The 22,958-nt window shown below is 41.3% G+C and overlaps 1 protein-coding gene across 1 annotated transcript in view; it reads right to left on the minus strand.

Moving 5' to 3' along the window:
- Window positions 1-2,201: 2,201 nt before the first annotated feature.
- FRY (FRY microtubule binding protein) overlaps window positions 2,202-22,958 on the minus strand; it is a 305,106-nt gene continuing 284,349 nt past the window's right edge. The window contains exons 50-55 of the mRNA XM_034778453.1: window positions 19,024-19,122; window positions 18,438-18,521; window positions 10,218-10,235; window positions 6,985-7,095; window positions 4,472-4,674; window positions 2,202-3,939 (exon numbers count right to left, since the gene is read on the minus strand). Coding sequence (XP_034634344.1) covers window positions 3,681-3,939; window positions 4,472-4,674; window positions 6,985-7,095; window positions 10,218-10,235; window positions 18,438-18,521; window positions 19,024-19,122 — 774 coding nt within the window. The 3' untranslated portion in view covers window positions 2,202-3,680. The remainder of the gene's footprint in view (window positions 3,940-4,471; window positions 4,675-6,984; window positions 7,096-10,217; window positions 10,236-18,437; window positions 18,522-19,023; window positions 19,123-22,958) is intronic.

Genomic DNA, 22,958 nt, shown 5'->3' on the forward strand with positions numbered 1-22,958 from the left:
TGACCATTTGCTGCACATCTTAGCCGACCACTCCATTAATGCACACAACCTGCTCACCTGAGTGCGTGGACACTTTCCTATGATCATTTGCCTCCCTTAGTCCATGAGGCTGCCTTGGGTTATTAAACAGTAGCAGTCCACGTACTTGTGAGCCCCCTTGCCCCTGCTGCAGTATTGTCTGTCTTTGGTTTCCTTCCAGTCCATGGGCTCCCTTGTTGCTGCCCTGCCTGTGCCTGTCCCCTTTCCAGCAAAGGTATAGGCACCTGAGCAGCAAGGAGCACACAGCTATGAACAGTTAAATTGTTCTTGCCTTCCTCTGTCCCTCCCCCCACATTAATTGTCCCTTGCTCCCTCCCCCTCCCAGGAGACACCCGCTTGCTCCAAGTGAAATGAGAGGAGGGACCAAACCCATGCTGATGTTTATAACTCCTCATTCCTAGGTGATGAGTCATCCACCTCACTGACTGCTCCCCCTCCATGCACACTGAATTCCTTGCTTTGCAAACACTGATTGCTTCACCTTGCTTGCAAATTCACCGTCCCTGGTTGCACCTTCCAGGCTGCCTGGGGGTGATAGGACCTGGGGGCAGGGCCGGTGCAAGGAAGTTTTGCACGCCCCCCCCCCCCCCCCCCCAACCCCCCCCCCCCCCCCCCCCCCCCCCCCCCCCCCGGCGGCCCCCCCCCCCCCCCCCCCCCCGCCACCCCCCCCCCCCCCGCGGCAGCTAACCCTGCCCAGGGAGATGCCCCGCCCCTGCGGCAGCTAACCCCGCCCTCGGCTCTGCCTCCTCCGGCGCCGCTCTAGTTCTCCTCCCCTTGCAGGCTTACAGCGCCGATTGGAGGAGACTTAGAGCGGGGGCTGAGTGTTCAGTGGAGGAGGCAGAGTGGAGGTGATCTGGGGCGGGGAGTGGTTCCCCTGTGCGCCCCCTCCCCCCCGTTACTGCGGGCGGCCCTCCCCGCCGCAGGTCACCTCCACTCCACTGCCTCACCTGAGCGGGCTTTTAGGCCCCCCAACCACTAGGCGCCCGCTTAGTTTACCTAAATGGTTGCACTGGCCCTGGGGCAGGGGACACTAGTTCCCCTTCTTTTCACTGTCCCCTTCTGTGTAATTTGCCTGTGCCTGCCCTTCCTTATCTCTGGGGCCAGGGGAGGGGAGTAATACCCCCCCATTTTCCTGAACTTACCCTTCTCTGTGCCCCTGAAACCATGCTGTTGCCAGTGCTGTTTGCTGCTTTTCTGGAGCCATGCTTTCTTGGGGCCATGCTGCTGCCACGTGGTCCTGCAGCAAGGCTTAGAGCCCCAGCCTGTTCCTGTTCTGCTGGCTTCCTTTTGTTAGTCTCTAAGGCTGGGTTTACACTACCCGCCTGAATCGGCGGGTAGAAATCGACCTCTCGGGGATCGATTTATCCCCGAATCAACGCTCCTACTCCACCAGCGGAGGTGGGAGTAAGCGCCGTCGACGGGAAGCCGCAGAGGTCGATTTTGCCGCCGTCCTCACAGCGGGGTAAGTCGGCTGCGATACGTCGAATTCAGCTATGCTATTCGCGTAGCTGAATTTGCGTATCTTAAATCGACCCCCCCCCTGTAGTGTAGATGTAGCCTCTGGTACCACAAGTACTCCTGTTCTTTTTGCTGGCTTCCTTGTTGCTGCTTTCACATAGAGACTTGCCTCCCCCAGGTTTTGTACCTTTATGCACATACCAGGGAGGAGGGGGGAGTGAATCATTGCTGCAAAGTTGACCACCAAGCACCTTTTGCAGCAGTTTCTGACCTTCTTTCTCTCCCTCCCCCAATCACAATGCAGAGCTGTCCTTCTTTGGGTAAGCCCACACAAATTCTGCCCCACCTTTAGTTGTGGTGCAGTCATTTTAGTACTTGTAGCCCTTCAGGGTCAACACAGATCTGAGAGATGGATTATATACCTTTTTGTGCAGCAACACAGTTGTTTACCAAGTTCCAATTACAGGACCAATCAATTATAGCTGTGCAAGCAAGGAATAAGAGAAGGGTGGCAAGTCATTGTGTTTTCAAAGGAAGAAATGCTACTTGACTCTCAGATGCCAGATTGAATTGGCAACGCTGCCAGTTAGAAGATGTTAGTACCTGTAAACCAAGAACACCTGAGATGGAAATCTTTCAGACACAAAGCTGGAAGGCCACAGTGCTAAAGTCATAGTCACTTTTCAGAACTGAACTTTAAACCATGAGATTTTAGAAACTTTTTTTTTTTAAATCTACAGTCAATTTGCTCTTCCCTTTACATGTTATTGCTAAGGAATAGAATACAGATATCTTACACTTTCTTTCTGTATAATGGGCTTAGACTTTTCAGAAGGAAATAATTATGAACATTTCAGTGTCTGCATGTTATTAATAGCTTGAGTCAGTATTGTAGACTCAGTCGAGAACAAGATCTTCAGCAAACCAATCAGCACATACACAGTTGTGATATACGACTTTTATATTTTAGTTAAATGAATGTACTGATCAAAATATCAACCAATGTTACTTCACAAAAAACTAAGTGTATTTACAGCCTGAATAAGTTATATAATGTCTGAATAAGAGTGTCTCAGATGTGCAACAGATTTACATGCACACATTTAACAGCAGTTAAATGTAAGGAAACAAAAACATATAAGAATGACATATATATATATAATATAAGTCATTCTTGTATGTTTTATGGTATATATATATATATATATATATATAACAAATCAAATAAGACATCTTTTTAAGAACGTAAAGTGAGAACTTGCATTTCACATTAATATTTTAAATTTTATAGTCCAAATTTATATTAAATAAAAATATGCATGCGTGAGAGTTCAAAAGATTTTGAATATGTGATGTGACTTTTTCCTACAAAATGGTAAGGTAAATCAGATCAACCATCCTTTAATAGTATAAATATATTAATAAAAGCAACCTTCTAGTAAAAAGCAGCCAAAGTCCTTAACAAAAAGAAGAAAAAAAGAGAAAATCTACCTAGACCATTCATGGCATTCAGGGCCTAAGAACAGACCTCTGCAATATGATCCAGTACCTTCAGAAACAGTAGCCTAGCAACATTAGGAAATGTACTTTCATAGCAGCTCATTGTTTTAAGATACAGTAATCATATTCAAATTACAGTGTACAGTAAATTGTAGTCCATTTACAATTTGTTTCATATACACAGGCTCTCAGCTTTCGACCAATTTTGCAATGTTCTGTGGCCAGCTTCATTTTGCCCAGCTTTCGCTCAACCAAACAACACAAAAAAGAGAAAAAATGTTCACGTTTTATAAGAAAAAATATTCTATAGTGAAGGAAACATTGCACTTTTGCCAATCTAAAATAATTTTCTAAAAAGGAAGTACTGTTCAGTGTAGTAGGCTTTGGTATGCAATGGAAGTCACTTCTTCAGTAGTGAGTTGCAGTTGCTCAGTGAAATGCTAACCAATTTTTGTGCAACACAGAACAAAGGATTCTGTCCTGGATATTCTATGCTTCCTTTGTCCTTACAGTATTGCTACACATTTGAAGTTCTGCCCATCTCTTTTTAGAAGAAGTCCTAAATGTAGCAAGAGTGAGTACAGCTTGACCAAACTTTTCTAAGGCTGAGAAGACACTGAACCACCTCACTCCAGCAGGGCAGCACTCCCAGCTTGAAAGAGACAGGGGACACAAGACTCCTGTCAGAGACTTGTGCCGGAAACACTGGAGTCTGGAAGAAAAGTATTGATGACCCGGTAACTCTGAGCTCTGCGAATCATGTCGCGAATCTCTATATTCAGCTCCATTAGTTTGGTACAGATTTCAGTCAGGCTCTGGTTGGAGCCCACTAGTGCATAAGTGCCAGTCTGGCCCAGTGTTTGATGCCGGAAGTAAATATTCAGTAGTGTCTGGACCTCATCATCAGAATTGCTTCCAAAGATGTCATTTGGCCACAAACTCCTGCAGCGCAACCAATGGAAAGCATATTTATGTTATTACTTGTTTAGTGGGATGATATTTGACATAGATATATACATCAATTGTATTTTCTACATATCTATAATCATACTGGAACTAAATAATTTCACAACACTTGTTAATCAGACCCAGAATATTAGACACTGAATTCACATACCATATGAAATGTAAGCCCCATCATATAAAACTGGAAAAAGAAAACTCATACAAAAAAATGGAAAAGACAATGGGCTGGATCCTTAGCTGGTATAAACTAATGATTTACACCTGCTGAGGATCTGGTCCTAAAAGTGAATTAATTTTCAAAAACAATTTCACTGCAGTACTTTTGATCTATACTATAATTAAGAAATTAGGATAATGAGATTTGTTTGATCTAGTATTAATATCCTTAAAGTTACTCAAGATATCACTTAAATGTTCTTGCTGGAGAAACAATCCACTTAGGAAACTGATAAAAACATGCATTTTTAATAATGTGACTGTTTAGTATAAATCATGTGGGAAAACTTGCCTGCATTCTCTTATCTGTAGTAAAGCTTTACTAAGTTCATTGCTTTTTAAACACTCCAGCATGGATTGAATGGCTGCTTCTGTAGAACTGAATGTGGGCTCAGATAAGGCAGCTTCCATATTTAGAGGATCAGCTGCAATAGCAGCAGTAGCATCTTTAAGATTTTTCTTTAATTCACTCAGTTCTCTTGACATATTTAGGAGCTGTTCAAAGAAAAGAATTGATAAACATATTTATATTTTCCTTCTGTATCAAGAAGCAGCAATACATTTCAGATCAGCTCTATCATATTAGAATTATTTGTTGCTCGTGGAACAAACATCATTTTAATACAAAAACAATGCTTCTCCATCTCAATGGCAAAAATTCTCAAAAATTTTCTCATACAGTATATGCATCTACTGTACACAAACTGAAAAGATCTTATTTTTATTTTTTATTCAATCATCTGCTTTGCATTTGGCTTTTAACATATAAGAACACATCTAGCTTTCAAAATATATCATATCTAACAGGATCAACCCCCTGAAATGTTCAATAAGGAGATAGTAGTTATGTAACCCTTTTACTGGACAGAAAATTTAACGTGGCAAAAGATAGACAATTCACAATGCCTTAATTTGGTTCTAAGGATGTAACAGAACATGACAATATGCGATAAACATGTTCTATCGACTGTGACAGCAACTGACAGTGGCTATTCCTTTTAAATAATAGTTAATGTATCCAGCAAAACATGCTACTTTCATGATTAAAACTATTCCTCCTATTGTTTTTTCCACTCTGTAGGTTGCATTAATTGTAACAAATGATCCCATTGATTCACTCATTAACCTCAGGTATTGTGCTAAAATATGTTTACAAAATCAATCTTCTACTAAAAAAATTACTAAGATCTTAAAAAATAAAGTCTACCATTCATGGTACTAGAGTCCTAATAACTGTCCTCTGCAATATTATCCATTACCGTAAAAGAGAACAGCTTAGCAATATTACAAAACATACTTTGCAGCAGCTTCTCAAGATAAAGATATGGTAATATTCAGATTGAGTGTAGTGTCCACACCACAATCACACTTGAATTAAACCAATAACTATATAAATTAAACAATCCCCAATTACTACAAAATCTGCGAGCTACTTGCTGTATACACTTTGCAATTTGAAACTTCTTGTTCTAAGAATACAATCATATTAAAAGCACTAGTTCTTTCCCACTACTTTCATATATAACACATTTTTACAAGGAAAAAAAACCATATGCTGTAATTTATTTTATCATCTTCTCTTAAGTGATGACCACAGAATATACAGTAGTTACATGAAAAATACCGTTTCTTAATATATTATGTGTTTTGGAATATTTATGAGACTATATTTGCCTCCAAAACCTGCTGATGTGAAGCATTTTAAAAAAGTAATCTGTGTAGAAATATCTGAAGAGAAATGGCCAGCTATCAAGCTCAAAACAGACCATTTCTGTGTCATGGTTTTAGAACTACTGTATCTCAAAGATGTAGTGAGAAATTTTAGGAAACATTTTCTAAAACAAGCGACACAATGTTTATGAATCAAATTAAAATTAAATGACTATGATGATATTATGGTTCTTCGTACATTCTAATTTTAATATTTTTTCTTTTAAGTGAATTTAGTACTCTTGGCTAGAGTCAGATTGACAGCAGCAGAGACTGGAGACCTTTGTGAATCCACAGAAGAGGTATGGACGGCATGAACACTTACAATGCAAGCTTAAGGTCAAGTCTATACTACAGACTTCTGCCACCATAGCTATGTCAGTCAGGGGTGTGAAGAGGTGTGATCTCTGACTGAGACAGCTGCACTGGGAAAGCTGCAGTGTAGACTCGGTTACACCAGAAAAAATGTGCTTTTGCTGGTATAATTATATCTACACTAGAAGCTTTTTATTTCATTCAGGGGTCTGGAATAAGCAAAGTGCAGTATTGTCAGTATAAACTGCATCCACCAGGAGCAATTTGCTGGTATAGTTATAGTGGCAAAGTGCTCCTAGTGTAGATCTGGCCACAAAGTCCAACTAACATCAACCATGGCTAGAATAAGTATCATTTCCAGACAATGGAAGCAAGGTCAATTTCCCTGAACATTTTCTTTGATCCTATAAAGACTTATGCACTTATTTAATTTTACATAGAATGAGTAATCCCAACATGTTAAATTAAGCATTTGAATAAATCTCTGCAGGACTGGGCCTAATTTAGTATTCTCACTCATTACCATGCAAATTACTGAAATTACCATAGAAGACTGACTGCATAAAAGAACTCAAACTTTGAATCACTGTACTGTCTCTTACATACAGTGCAGAATTCCCAAACACATTTTAATTCAGACAAAGGAGTGTTATAGAACCATTTAGTTTGGAGACCCATAATTCAGGTTAATAATTAATTTTTGGTGAAAACATGTAGAAATAAAAATACAAAGATACAGTGATTATTTTAGTAGAAGGCTTGGTTGTGCTTATGACATACCTCTGGCATGGAACTAACTTCATGCACCTGTCCAATGAGTTTACAGTACGACTGAAAAAGCAACAGCAGCTGGAAGTGGAGTTTATATAATCTCTGACACAGTTCCAATTGCTAAGGAAAGATGTATAGGAGGAGAAAACATTAATAAAGAGCAGCAGATTTTGGGTCATTTTTGTGCAGCCAATAAAACATATTTGGGGATATATCTATTACTGTTTCTCTGGTAAGAAAAAGCTGGTTGGCATATCATATCAGAGTGAAAACACCCACAATTTTGTTTTGTCTGTATCTGGTCACAGTTCAGAATAATAATTCCTAGTTCTTATATAGCACTTTTCATCAGTAGATGTCAAAGTGGTTTACAAAGGAGGTCAGTATCATTATCCCCATTTTACAGATGGGGAAACTGAGGCACAAAGAGGGGCAGTAACTTGCATATATATAATGCTTTTAAAATTAAAAAGTGGCCAGAGAGATGTCTTCTGAGAGAAAGGAAATCCAAAATGGGGTCCTGTCCCATGACCGGGACTCCTAGATGCTATGATAATACAAGTCATAAACGACAATAAGAATAACAAGGCGGTGCTCCCTTCTGCTTCTATGAGTGGAAAGGAACAAAAAGCAGTGAATCCAATCATGTGGACATAGAATGTGTGGGGGAGGTAGGAAGTGCTGGTTCTGCCACATAAACCCCCTTTTCCTCAACCTTGATGAAATCACTCCATGGGGACTCTGGGAAGGGGAATCAAGTTCCATAGATAAGGGGAGTTCTGGTCTCTGTGGTATCATTCCTGCCATCTTAAGTTAATATTGCCCCAGGAGTATTAACTTAAAATTATTCTCTTAACACGATGTGCAACTCCATCCCCAAGGGGGGACTGAGGATACCAAGGTATCATGGAATGGCTATAGTAGTTATGAGGTTCAGAAGAGCAGATGGACCTGGAGTTGTGGCTTTCCCAAGAGTGTGGGTTTTGGGATTCTGAACCCTCCACTAACTCTACAGGTGGACCAAGGGCCAAATTCTGTGTCCCTGACTGAACTATGAGGTGGAAATGCTTTGAATCCAAATTCAAGGAGCTTCCTGTCTCTCATGGAGGAAGGATTAACTTGTGTAGGGAATGATTTGTCTTACAGACTTTTTAAAAGAAAAAAAAAAAAAAACAATCTTTAAAGCTTCAAAAGGGACCAAAAGGACTTGTGCCTAGACATAATCTCAGTGGCTGCTTTTGTTGCTTTAGAAGCAGGGCTGCCCAGAGGGGGAGGCAAGTGGGGCAATTTGCCGTAGGGGCCCCCCATGAGAATATAGTATTCTATAGGATTGCAACTTTTTTTTATGGAAGGGGCCTCCGAAATTGCTTTGCCCCAGGCCCCCTGAATCCTCTGGGCGGCCCTGTTTAGAAGCTTGTTAACAAAAAATACCTCACAAAAGGCTTTATGAGGTCTATTTCACCAACTCTACCCCAAACCAGTATTGTGTCAACTCTTTATTAGAACAAGGAGGGCTGGACACAGCTCATTCTGAGTGTCACATGATGGAATCACTTGATAGCAATGCAAAGTGCTTCTTCCCCATCTCCCACGTGAGAGATTAAGTATGATACTTCTGTAATTTGTAACCAGCAATTAGTTAGAAACAAGGTTCTGATTTAATCACAGAGTGTTACCAACCCTTGCAATATCTCCACAAGTCACAAGAGTTTGGCCAGGGTTGGAGTTGGAGCCAGTCTCGCAATGATTTGAGAAGCTCCTGCCCTCCGGTGAATTTCAGCACTACCTGGAGGGAAAACCCCTCTGACTGGCTGCCTTCCCCACATGCTCACTTCCTGGGGAAGAGCAGCCAGCTAGGGCTGCTACAGGAAGCAGGCAGAGCTTTCCCCCCTGTGCCCTCAGGAACCAGTCTCACAAGAGTGGGGAGGAAGGAACAGAAAAATCCCATTAGTTTAGGACGGCTCCACTCCTTCTTCCCTCCTGGGAACAACTTGCTCTCTCCTTGCAACACCTGGCCTGGCAAAGGGGAGAAGAAGAAACCTACTGCAGCTGCCTCCACCCCCACACCAGTAGCTGCAGAAGGAGCAGAGCTGAGGCTTGGGGGTGGGGTGCAGATAGGGTGGCCAGATGTCCCGATTTTATAGTGACAGTCCCGATTTTTGGGTCTTTTTTTTTTTATATAGGCTCCTATTACCCCCCATCCCGATTTTTCACATTTGCTGTCTGCTCACCCTAGGTGCAGAATTGATGTGAAGGTGGGGCAGATGTGGGGGCAGAACTGAAGGGGTAACTTGAGTGGTCAAAATTGGGGATGAGCAGAATTAATGTGACAGGCAGCTCTGGTAAGGGGACAGAACTGATTTGGGGATTGGGAGGGCAGAATTAATTCCTGAGCAGGGGAATGAGCAGGTATGGGGTGATTCTTGCTGCAGGGGCAAAATCATTTTACCCAATCATTTTGGGAGAGTGGGCCACAGTAATTGTCACACATGCACTGGGGGCAGGTGGGGAGAATTCAAAAATCAAACACAGACCAAAAAACACAATATAACTTTTTTTAAAATCTCATGATTTTGGGGAGTTAACTTGTGATTTTTGAACCTTTAGGATAGCCAATACTATAGTTTTAACATTCAGTTTTTCCCTTCTGACTACTAGATTAAGCTAACATAATTGTGCAAAACTAAACTAATATGAATTAAATGCAAGTTTGATATATTCAGCAGTTAAATATCATATCATGCAGCTTACTTTTTTTATTTGTGAAAACTTATTGAAATGACAACATGGTGAAATTATTCAAATTAGCATATGATGAAAACATTTTAAAACCTAATTTAAAATTAGTATTTCCAATGTTTCATAGAGATATATTGAAACATTACAAGTTTTAAAATAACCACTTCAGCTCTCCATTCTAGCTTATTAAAGCTACTTAGAGTCTGGACTGTTAAACAAGACTGACTCACATTCAAAATTAATGTAAAGAGCTGTTCTAAATGATATATGTGACAATGCCAGAATTTGTAATAGTAGCTTAGATTTCTGCTTCAAGAGAAAAGTGACTCAAAACACAACTTAGTTACTACTTACAACATGTTGAATCAAAATTGCTAAGGAAAAATTGAAAAGAAAAAGGGAAAACATGCCAAGAGATAAAAAGAAAAAAAAACAAACAGTAAAACCAGGCTGTATTAGTCCATCTCTAGATGGACAAAGAATATGAAAGAACTTCAACTTACTGCAAGAGATTCCATTTGCTACACAGCAAGCATGGCACAGGAAAAAGGAAAGGAAAGAAAGTATAGTGTCAGTGTAATGCATGCAATAGGAAGCACAGCCCTTCTTTAATAGCTTAACTGTCAACAATATTAGCATTGCTTGCCTCAGTTTGCTAAGTGGTTGAAAATGTACCACCCACACATCATGCACAGCATTCTCATTAAAACCAAGCTTTACTCCTAATGGTAAATTATAAACTAACTGAAATCAGTTAGATTTTGAGATTTATTAGCCCCAATTTCTCCCAGAGTGTATTTCCAAAAACCAGGAAATTATACCATCAAAGTTTCCACTGCTTAATGATTTTTAAATGAATAAATTTGGCTAAGTTTGGTCTTTTTATTATGGACAAAGAATTCATAGCACAGAAGTTCTCAGAAGTTTATGCAGTGGTTTCAAATCGTTAACAGAACTGAAGCAAAAATGTTGTGTTGTATGGCCGTCTAAGGTCAAATACTATTTCTATTAAAAACCCTGTGGCTTCCAGGTTTATAACTGGGCATTTTAGAACTGAAAAGTTTGGTGTATAACTTTTAAGTTGTGAATTATTTTAAAATCTGAACTTTAAAGAAAGCCCCCTCCCTGAAAAAGGAGAGATGCTTGCTCTTCCTTTTCCCAGGAGCTAATGTTCACTCTAATACATCGGTCTATGCATTTCTAATACAGTTTTCACCATTTTGTCGAGGTGCCATATCTGGTCTATAAAACCATCATATCATCAGTTTAACTCTCGCATAAACCTATACTGACATCTGCCCAGCTGCAATGTGATGTCAGTGCACATGCAATGATGTTAATGAACATTTGTAATTGTTATAAAATATTTTATATTATTATTTAAAAACAAAGAAGGCAAATACAAAAAAGTTAACAAATGCTAAGGGACTATCTTGGCATTGCCAAAGCAAAGGAATTCAGCCCTGTCCTCATCCCATTGTGCTTTGATATTAAAGTATGTATGAATTTAAGCTTGCCCGGTTTCCTACATTACCTCTATACAATGGGATGAGTTAATGACTGAATGGCAGACTAAGCTCTAAATGTGCTAGCTTTTGTGGTGGTTAACATTAAGCCTTTGACATTATTGGTCAAATTCCATGCAGTTTATGTAATTAAGCCTTGTACAACTAAATATAAGATCAATCAGGAAGAGATAAGACAAATTACTGTGCCAGTAAATTCAGAACTACACTGATTTGCATTTGTCAAAGCATTTCACTTATATATTTCCAAATTTTGACACCATCTTCAGGTTTTATGTGAACTTTTAAAAATCCCTAATTCAGTAAATAAGTGTGTCCTAATCTACCATGGAATTTACTTTTTAAAAGTGGGGGAAAGCAGCCAAAAAAAAAAGTGAATTCCATGGTCTGTTGTTCAAGAAAAGCTGCCTTCTCTCCACTGCTTCCAAAAAGAAAGTATGTGTATGTGTGTGTGGGGGGAAAGGCACAGAGTAAGTCAAGAGGAAAAAAAACCCTCCCTGCTCACTGAAGGAAAACATACCACTCTTTAAATAAATATTCTAAAGATTCTCTAGGTTAATGATGCCCAGCCCCAACTTGGCGCTATAATTTGATAATGATTTTAATTCCTCATCCTGGCTCCCTCAGCATGAAAAGTAATATTCCTTGGAAGTTGAGAGGGTAATCAGTATTTGATTGAGAACTCATTTGCCTTCCCCTGCCATTTAACTGTTCAGGCACAATGACTTTAGCATTCAAAGGTCTCTCAGGTTCCAGTCTAAATCTTCTTGGTGTGTGTGTGAGAGAGGATAGAGATTAGTTGACAAGCCTGCATGGTAAAAACCCTGTAGGGATGAATGTTACCTATATTTTTCAAATAGGTCTAAGAAAGAAAAAATAAGAAAGTTACTGTACTCCAGCAAAATTTTTATTTATCTTTTTTTCAGGAGAAGAGTAGTTTTTCAGTTTTAACAAGATCAGAACTGGGGCCATTAAAATAGGGTAGAAAGATGGCAAAGAAGTAGTCTGATGCCGGTAAGCCTTCTTGTGATTTTAAGGAAGTACTTATAGGTCCTAAAAAGAGATGGGAGTCACCCCATTACTCTGAAGGTGCTAATCTGACTCCAGACTAGACAGACACTTTAAAGGTAATACAATTCTTAGCCATTCATTGACACAGGAGAGTCCCACAGGAGCTGGGGCATTCAGCAGCAAGTGGATGATGTTTGGGTGTTCTAGTCCTCAGCATTGGTTCTACTGTTTTCAAATGTTGTGCTGCAAGCCTTGGAAAGTATGAGAGAGATAGAACATGTGCTAATATATCCCAAAGTAACTGTTGGATTTGAAGGCAGTAGAAACTGTGCTCAGCCGGTAGCTGTATTTTGGATAGCTATGTATTTCCAGGAGCTGGGTGCAGGAGCCAATTCAACTCCATGTTTAAAGGCTGCATTTTCCCATTTGTAGTCAGACGGTATAGAGGACTTACATCATTAACAGAGTTCCTAGTTTAGCTTCAGGAGTTGCTGTGAGTGCTCAACTTTACTGCAACTGAGACTTGATTCCAGATCTTCCTAATCCAACTTTATCAGGGAGCCTTCTGTGGCTAATCCAGTAGGAATTAAATCAAATTGACATCAAGTAGGAATCACACCTTGTAAAATGACTGGTTTTACCCACATAGTTGTTATTGGGGCATTCAATGCACTGGATGAGGTGCATCACATGTTGTGATAAGCATGTGTAGGACTTGTGAATCTTGAAAGGTGTGTTATGTGTAGTATTGATCATCGTAGCAGTGGAGATACGTCTGCAGGGTTTGCAACTGTTGTTCTGGCAGGGGCTGGTGCTTCTTTGAGTTGGTGTGTCCTAGTCTGTGGGGAACTTGCTTTTGATGATGAGCTTGGCAGCGTTGAGGGGCTGTTCGAAGGTCAGAAGAGGGAGTTCATGTGCCAAGCAGCATTCTAGGACCTGTGTATTATCTTTAAATGGCATTAAAGAGTTTAAGTACTGCTCATAGGCACCGACTCTGTGGGTGCTCCAGGGCTGGAGCACCCATGAGGAAAAATTGGTGGGTGCAGCAGCTCCCTGCCCCAGCTCACCTCTGCCTCCTCCCCTGAGCGCACCGCATCCCTGCTTCTCCTCCCAGCACTTGCTGCCGTGAAAAGCTGTTTCGCAGCATAACAAGCTATGGGAGGGAGGGGGGAGGAGTGGGAATGCGGCACGCTTAGGGGAGGAGGCGGGGCCGGGGCAGGGATTTGGGGAAGGGGTCCAATAGGGGCTGGGAGGGGACGGAGTTGGGGTGGGGACGTTGGGGAAGGAGTTAGAATAGGGCCGGGGCAGGGGTAGAGTCGGGGTGGGGGGAGGGGTCGAGCAACCACCGGCGCCAGGAGAAGTTGGCACCTATGCTACTGTTTCCTCTGCAAGATGGAGGGCCTTTCTTTTACCAACAATTATTTTATTCTTTGGCATATCCCCATCTTCTTCATTCTGTGCTTGTGTGGAACTATCATTTCATACTCAGGGTGAAGCGCAGAAGAAAGGCATGGAAAAAATTACTCACCATTGTAGGAGTTATTTTTCCCTTCCCAATGACACTTTCTCAGCACATGCTTCCCTGAAGTCTTCCTCCCATTCTACTTTTGGTGAGTAAATAGAATGGAAAGTGTTGGAGAAGAAAGGCCTTTTGGTGAGAAGGACTGTTTCATATGGACAAGTGAATGGGAGGGGAGAAGCGAAACTTATGAATCTGTCGATCAAAAGTCCTACCGTCTTGTGAACTCCCAGGAATAATACATTTTGTGTTGAGGGAACATTGCTGGGAAGAGAATAGGGATTCCTGCAGCAGCGAGAAACACTTCTTTTCATTCTGACCAACAAGTAGTTTGTATACTAACCCTTTTTTCACAAAACACACACATTTACTCTGAAATAGAGAACACCTTATTAAAGACAAACACAACACAACTGTAATATGACATTCATATTTTTAGATGTGTTTAGGCCATTTAGTATCTTATGCAGATTCTATGTACCCGATTCATATTTTAATCCCCTTTGTGGATCATTCAGTGTTCTCTCTATTCCTTCTGCTTTATTTCCTTTTAAAATAATGAACAAGATGTTGTAAAATGGGACTGAGAATTACAATTATGAAAGCAGGGATGGGTGAGGACGAGGAAGCTTTAAAAACAGCAGTGCATCAGCAACTTTTTAAGCTACTGTTTGGTTTCTGTTCTAGTACAGTGGGAAGATAACGATTAAACAGATTCCAGTCATTAAACCTCCACACAAATTTTATCTCGTATTTGAATTGTATTTATAAAAGCAGTAAGGAATCTTTTCCCATATCCATCCAACAAATGGATATAAACTGGCCATCAGGAAGTTTAGACTTGAAATTAGACGAAGGTTTCTAACCATCAGAGGAGTGAAGTTCTGGAACAGCCTTCCAAGGGGAGCAGTGGGGGCAAAAGACAGATCTGGCTTCAAGACTAAGCTTGATAAGTTTATGGAGGGAATGGTATAATGGGATAGCCTAATTTTGGCAATTAATTGGTGTTTGACTATTAGTGGTAAATATGCCTAATGGCCTGTGATGGGATGTGAGATGGGATGGGATCTGAGTAACTACAGAGAATTCTTTCCTGGGTGTCTGGCTGGTGAGTCTTGCCCACATGCTCAGGGTTTAGCTGATGGCCATATTTGGGGTAGGGAAGGAATTTTCCTCCAGGGTAGATTGGCAGAGGCCCTGGGGGTTTTTCGCCTTCCTCTGCAGTGTGGGGCACGGGTCACTTGCTGGAAGATTCTCTGCACCTTGAAGTCTTTAAACCATGATTTGAGGACTTCAATGGCTCAAACATAGGTTTGATACAAGAGTGGGTGGGTGAGATTCTGTGGCCTGCGTTGTGCAGGAGGTCAGACTAGATGATCATAATGGACCCTTCTGACCTTAAAGTCTACGATTCTGTGATCTTTTACTTAGTTTTGCACACAGCCCATTCACAACATGACCATGTGTCACTACATCAGGGCTTGTAAAATGCAACCCAAGCATTGTCAGGTATGTGAGCAGCTTTCCCAATGTGTGCATGTACTTGTGCTGGCACTGGTCCATGGGCTTTGATGCTAAAAATGTCAAGGCAGCCAAAATACACTAGGGGGAGAGGGAGGTGAGAGGGGAAGCAATAGCTGTAGAATTTGCTCTCCCTTCCCATATGTTCACAAAAGCATGTGCATAAAAAGCAAGGGAGAGCAGGAACAGAAAGCGAAGTACAAAGAAGAAGGAAAAAATGAAGCAAGAAACATAAGAACGGCCATACTGGGTCAGACAAAAGATCCACTGAGCCCAGTATCCTGTCTTCCGACAGTGGCCAATGCCAGGTGCCCCAGAGGGAATGAACAGAACAGGTAATTATTAAGTGATCCATCACCTGTCGCGCATTCCCAGCTTCTGGCAAACAGAGGAAGAGGAACAAAGGATGATCAGAAAAAAAAAGGGAAGAAAGAAAATGAACCAGAAAAAAAGGGAGAGAATGGGAGAGGAGAGATAATGAACAAGTAGAGAAAACATGTTAGAGGAAAATATGGCTAAAACTTCAGGTGTGTAGTTCTGAAAAGGTTATTGTCCTTTTTTGCATACACAAAGACAAGGAAAGAGGGAATGTCATGTTTCTTCTTTCTTCTGCCTCCAGATGTCATTTCTTAAGTGTGTTCGTTACTGCTCCTTCTTTTCTGTCTGTCTGTCTGTCTCTATCTTTTGAGGACTGGAACAGGACATCATGCTTCTCTAGGTGCCTGTCAGAATATCTGGTCTGTGAGTCAAAACCCTTCAAATCACAGAATAGTAAGACTGGAAAGGACCTCAAGAGGTCTTGTAGTCCAGTCCCCTGCACTTAAGCCAGCACTAAATATTATCCAGACCATCCCTGACAGGTGTTTGTCTAACCAGTTCTTAAAAATCTTCAATGATGGAGATTCTACAACATCCCTAGGCAATTTATTACAATGCTTAACTACCCTGACAGTTAGGAATTTTTTCCTAATGTCCAACCTAAACCTTCTTGCTGCAATTTAAGCCCATTGCTTCTTGTTCTATTCTCAGAGGTTAAAGAGAACAATTTTTCTCCATCCTCCTTGTAATAACCTTTTATGTACTGTTATGTCCCCTCTCAGTTTTCTCTTCTCCAGACTAAACAAACCCAATTTTTTCAATCTTCCCTCATAGGTCACATTTTCTGGACCTTTAATCATTTTTGTTGCTCTTCTCTGGACTTTCTCCATTCTGGCCACATCTTTCCTGAAATGTGGTGTAACCCACACACCTTCTGGGTGTGGTGTTCTGTCCCATCTAGTGGCACCGAGATGACTAAGAGAGTTAAGTGAGTCTGCTCTACAGCCTTAGCCAAAAGCCAGTTGGCTTTTAGCTCATGCACTTAGCTCCAGAGGTCCCAGGTTCGATTCCGCCTGCTGATGACCAGGGTCTGTCAGTGTTACAAATAGGGGCTCATCCAGGATTTCAACTGGGAAGACACTGAAGCTCGGGACGTGCTTCCTCAGCTAGAGGAAATACGTAACCCATACTCCTTCTGGGTGTGGTGTTCTGTCCCATCTAGTGGCACCAAGACCACTAAGGGAGAGAGTTAAATGAGTCTCCTCTATAGCCTTAGTTAACAGGCAGTTGGTGTTTAGCTCATGCAGTAGAGGCTCATACACTAAGCTCCAGAGGTCCCTGGTTCGAACCCCCCCCCGCTGACAACCAGGGTCTGTCGGTGTTACAGTGGCACCCAGAACTGGACACAATATTCCAGTTGAGGCCTAAACAGCTCGGAGTAGAATGGAAGAGTTACTTCTTGTGTCTGGCTTACAACACTCCTGCTAATACAAATCAAAATCACGTTTGCTTTTTTTACAACTGTGTTACACTGTTGACTCATATTTAGCTTGTGATCCATTATGATCCCCAGATCCCTTTCTCCAGTACTCCTTCCTAGGCAGTCATTTCCCATTTTGTATGTGTGCAACTGATTATTCCTTCCTAAGTGGCATACTTTGTATTTGTCCTTATTGAGTTTTATCCTATTTACTTCAGACCAGTTCTCCAGATCATTTTGAATTGTAATCCTAGCCTCCAAAGCACTTGCAACCCCTCCCAGCTTCAACCACAGACTTTATAAGTGTACTCTCAATGCCATTATCTAAATCATTGATGAAGATATTGAAGAAGAACTGGACCCAGAACTGATCCCTGTGGGACCCCACTCAATATGCCCTTCCAGCTTGACTGAGAGCCCCTTATAACTACGAACTATATTTGCCCATTTCCAGTCCTCTGGAATCTCTCCCGTTGTCCATGACTTTTCGAAGATAATCGCTAATGGCTCAGATATCTCCTCAATCAGCTCCTTGAATATTCTAGGATGTATTTCATCAGGCCCTGGTGACTTGAAGACATCTAAATTGTCTAGCACTTGCTCTGCCATGAACATATACAATATTTGCCATTAGAAAAGAAAGAATAACATTTTCCAACACTTCCCACACAATGGTGTTTGAGATACCAATTGTTCTGTATAGTTAAAATAGCAAAGAACCAGGAAGACTGACTGCTTTATGGCAATCACTTCATAGCATATACAGGAATCTTTTGTTTCAATTGCAATGCATGAAACATTGTTTCGCATAAGTGTTTTTCCACAGCATTAATACTTCACAGACCACTGAAAAGTCCTTTGATGGTAAATATTTTGTTACTACTAACATCAGCTGGATTTCAGCCAATAACTTAACAGTGAAAGGCTTAATATTTCAGGTATTAAAGCTCAAATGCAAAAAGTCTACATACAATGGGCCAGATTGTGGTTGCAAAGCCACTGGCAACACTGAAGGTGCTCTGGAAATAAAGTGCACCAGAAGGAACTCCCAGAGACATTATGCTGTAGGAACGTCACTGCTGTTACAGGGCAACATCCATTTGCCCTGATCAGGGGCCAGCTCTGCTTGCTGGTGCAGAGTGGGAGGACAGAGCTATATCCCCACCCATTCTCCATCCAGTTTGGGCAGGCCTGTGCCAACAGCAACAACAGACTCATGAGTGCAAGAACTGGTATTGCGTACAAGCTCTGCAAAGGGACACAAGAGGGAAAGGCACCAGCTTCTTTTGGCATCAAGAAACAATGCATAAATGTCACTTGACAGGAAAGTAAAATAGCTCCTTATTACCTTTTCTTCAGAGTCCCCTGGCTGACAAGTAATAACTCCATCTTGTGAACCCCCAGCAAACGTTGCTTTGCAGTTTGCAAGCCACTGTTTTCAGAGAAAAAAAGTGAGGTATTAGCTCTGGCTAGATTTAAAGACGGGTAAGAAAGTATTTTAGTCTCACAATATGATGTCTTGAAAACATATTAACTCAAGTTTTTCAATTAAGCTCTTCATTCATACAGCCCAACACATTTTGCATTAGTGGGTTGAGTTAAAAAGCTAGAGTTCTGATTTCTAATAGTGTTTCTATTGTATAAACAAAACAAATTAATACATGAATTACTAATTAATAGAGAGGAGGAGCTTGACAGACTAGAGAATGCACACACATTTGAAATTAAGCTCTATAAAGAGCCATTCTTTTAATTCTTGTTGTATCAATTACCATATCTTCCAAAAAAAGAGAGAGAAGACATTTATGGATCCAAATTCTAGATACAATATTGACCTACAAAATGTTATACTACTATTAATTTAAACAGATTTGAGATCAAAACGTTTTAATATTTGAATACACAGGGCAATAAAGCATAGAAATCTCACTTACTGAGAGAGTTGCTTCTTTCCTGTTGTTGTATGTGTCCAAATACTCCTGTAGTTCTAGAACACTGAATTTTAGCTTTTCAAGAAGTCCACAAGAGAGAAGCTGGAAACATTAAAATAAAAAATAGGCCAGTAAATTTTACTATTAAAGAAGAAACATATTTGTAAAGTAGAAGCTATGGTATGCACTGCAAAAAGGCACTTTAAAGTTTACCCGTTGCCAGTCTCAATCCCATGCTAAAACTCTACTAACACTGCTGGATGTACAGGTTCCTGCTCCAACTGGAATTAAAACTGAAAACACAAGCCATCTTGCTAATGGTTCTGGCAGCCAGTAAGGGTTTCTGGAATAACTAGCATTTTCTTTTGACTTTCAGAGCTTGATTCCATCTGCAGTGCATGTTCAGGGGCTACTGGAGCTGAGACAGCCACCTTAGCTCTTACTACTAAAATCTCAGGAAACACATTTGTACTCTGGGCTTCAGCTCAAAATGCTACAGAGCTGACCTTCCCAAATAAATACACAAAGTGCTGTACAAATATTAACCAGTTAATCTTCACAAGTCTCCTGTGAGGTAAGTAACAGTATACACATTTTTACAGATACAGAAACAGATGCACAGAAATTAATAACTTTTCAGAGGCTACAGCAGTGAGTCAGAGCAGACCCAGATTACAGTTCAGACATTTCTAGCTTGCAGCTTTATATAAAATGTGCAAGATCACACTGCCACCACAGAACATCTACCTATGGCTAACTGATAAAAGATGGACAGTCACAAGAAATTAGAAAGGTTGTCTCATTTCGTAGAGCCAGACTGTATCATACAACCCATATTACACTGAACTCAAATGAAGCTGCTGAGCATATTGTGTTGCCTGATGTCTCAACGTGGCTAGAGCCAGCTCTGCCCCCTCCTCTTGTCTTTCAGATATAGAGCTAGAAGAGGAAGAGATGACTCAAATGTTATGAAGTGTTCCATGCCAACCTGGCAATGCACACAATGTTGGCTGTTTGTCAACTTCAATCACTGAGGCATGTAGGGCAGCTGAGGGAGTGCACAGGCACTGTTGGCTTTCCCAAGAGCCCCATACTGAACAGCAAAGCAGCAAAAAGAAGGCCATTCTGAAAGCCTGCCCCACTAAAATCGGTTGGCCTCTTCAAAAGCCACCTGCTGGTGGCTTCTTCACTCTTTTTTATCCAACTGAAATACATGATACTCCAACTACTTTGCCCTGTCCAGAGCAGCACCACGAGAGAAGCCTTGCTTCACAGCATGACAATGTACTGATGGAATCAATGTGTATAAGATGGTGCTTTCCAAATAACAATCTCCCTATTCTTTCCAACATATCTATAGAACCTGGCTAGTTTCCACTTGAGCGTATGTCTACGTTGCACAGTTAACCTGGATCTTACATGCGTGCTAGCCTTAGTCTTTCTACCATCCATACAAAAAAATAATAATAATTCTCTGACTTGAGTTTGGAGGCTAGCTTACCAGGCTGGGGGTTAGAAAACGGCCTCCACTTCAATTCGGGCTGGAACCCACCCACTTTGCAGTAAGGATGGAGGCTAAATCACTCAGGTGCTGACAGTAATTCAGTGACCTTTCTACAATTTTCCCCAAAGGACAGACAAGTTCTCCCTAAATTGACTGAGAAAGAAACCTAGAGCTTCTCAGCACAAAGAATCATGGGATGTGTCCCAGATGCACACAAGCAAGTGCAGAAACAGAAATGCTTGCACACAGGCTAGGTTAACCTATGTGATCAGACCTATGCACCAATCTACTTGATTAACTGTGCAGTGTATACATACCCTTAGTTAAAATAGGAGAGAGCACTGGACTGGTACTCAGGAGATCTGGGTTCTATTTCTGGCTCTACCACTGGCCTTCTGGGTGACTCTGGGCAACTCCCTCAGTTTTCCTATCTGTAAAATGGGGATAATGAAACCAGCCTCCTTTGTAAAGTGCTTTGAGATCTACAGATGAAAAGTGCTATATAAGAGCTAAGTATTATTGGCCAAGATTGCAAGGCCTTAGTCAACTTGATGGCATTTCTCTGTTTGGATGCAATACAATAATTTTTGAATACTGCATCTGATCAAATCCAAAATTTCGGGGAATGTTTTAGGTATCAATGGGCAAAACCGTCATGATTTCAGTGAAAATCGGAAAACTGAAAAAGGAAAATGGAGAATACACGGAGCCCATGGCATCTGGTTAGCTGAGCTAACAGCTTTAAACACCTCTGAAATTGTCTCTAGATCTGAGAACTGGTTGAGGCAGTCATTAGCACCTTCCATTATAACAATACCCCTCATTTTAGTTCTGCCCATCCTCCCAATACAGTTTCAAGCAGCTGACACCCTGAGTCTATGTGTACACTAGAAATGCAGCAGCTGCACCACTGTAGCGCTGTAGTATAGACCCTTATGATAGCGCTGGAAGGGGTTCTTCCATTGCTGTAGTAAAACAGCCTGTCTGAGAGGCAGTAGCTAGATAGACAAAAGAATTCTTCCATTGACCTAGTGCTGTCTACACTGGGCTTAGCTTAACTATGTCTCTCAAGGGTGTGACTTTTTCACATCCTGAGCCAATGTTGCTGCATTGACCTAACTTTCTAGTGAAGAGCAGCCCTGAGAACAAAGAAAAAAGGAAGAAGGGGAATAATGGGCACACACAGAGCTCCTGGCATGGGAAAGAATGGGGGGGAGAGCATGGAAGGGGCATATGCAGCGCCCTGGCATAAAGGAAATGGGGGCACATAGAATCATAGAATTGGAAGGGACCTCGAGAGGTCATCTAGTCCAGTTCCCTGCACTCAAGCCAGAACTAAGTATTATCTACACCATCCCCGACATGTCCAACCTGCTCTTAACAATCTCCAATGATGGAGATTCCACAACGTCCCTAGGCAATTTATTCCAGTGCTTCACCACTCTGACAGTTAGGAATTTTTTCCTAATGTCCAACCTAAACCTCCCTTGCTGCAATTTAAGCCCATTGCTTCTTGTCCTATCCTCAAAGGTTAAGAACAACAATTTTTTCCCCTCCTCCTTGTAACACCATTTTACATACTTGAAAACCGTTATCAAGTCCCCTCTCAGTCTTCTCTTCTCCAGACTAAACAAACCCAATTTTTTCAATCTTCCCTCATAGGTCAGGTTTTCTAGACCTTTAATCATTTTTGTTATTCTTCTCTGGACTTTCTCCAATTTGTCCTCATCTTTCCTGAAATGTGGCGCCCAGAACTGGACACAATACTCCAGTTGAGGCCTAATCAGTGGGGAGTAGAGCGGAAGAATTACTTCTCGTGTCTTGCTTACAATACTCCTACTAATACATCCCAGAATGATGTTTGCTTTTTTTGTTGGCTCATATTTAGCTTGTGATCCACTATGACCCCCAGATCCCTTTCTGCAGTACTCCTTCGTAGGCAGTCATTTCCCATTTTGTATGTGTACAACTGATTGTTCCTTCCTAAGTGGAGTACTTTGCATTTGTCCTTATTGAATTTCATCCTGTTTACTTCAGACCATTTCTCCAGTTTGTCCAGATCATTTTGAATTGTAATCCTAACCTCCAAAGCACTTGCAACACCTCCCAGCTTGGTATCGTCCACAAACTTTATAAGTGTACTCGCAATGCCATTATCTAAATAATTGATGAAGATATTGAACAGAATCGGACCCAGAACTGATCCCTGCAGGACCCCACTTGTTATGCCCTTCCAGCATGACTGTGAACCACTGAGAACTACTCTCTGGGAATGATTTTCCAACCAGTAAGGCACCCACCTTATAGTAGCTTCATCTAGGTTGTATTTCCCTAGTTTGTTTATGAGAAGATTGTGCGAGACAGTATCAAAAGCCTTACTAAAGTCAAGATATACCACATCTACCGCTTCCCCCCATCCACAAGGCTTGTTACC

The sequence above is a fragment of the Trachemys scripta genome, chromosome 1, assembly GCF_013100865.1.
Source record: "Trachemys scripta elegans isolate TJP31775 chromosome 1, CAS_Tse_1.0, whole genome shotgun sequence".
NCBI classification, from domain to species: domain Eukaryota; kingdom Metazoa; phylum Chordata; order Testudines; family Emydidae; genus Trachemys; species Trachemys scripta.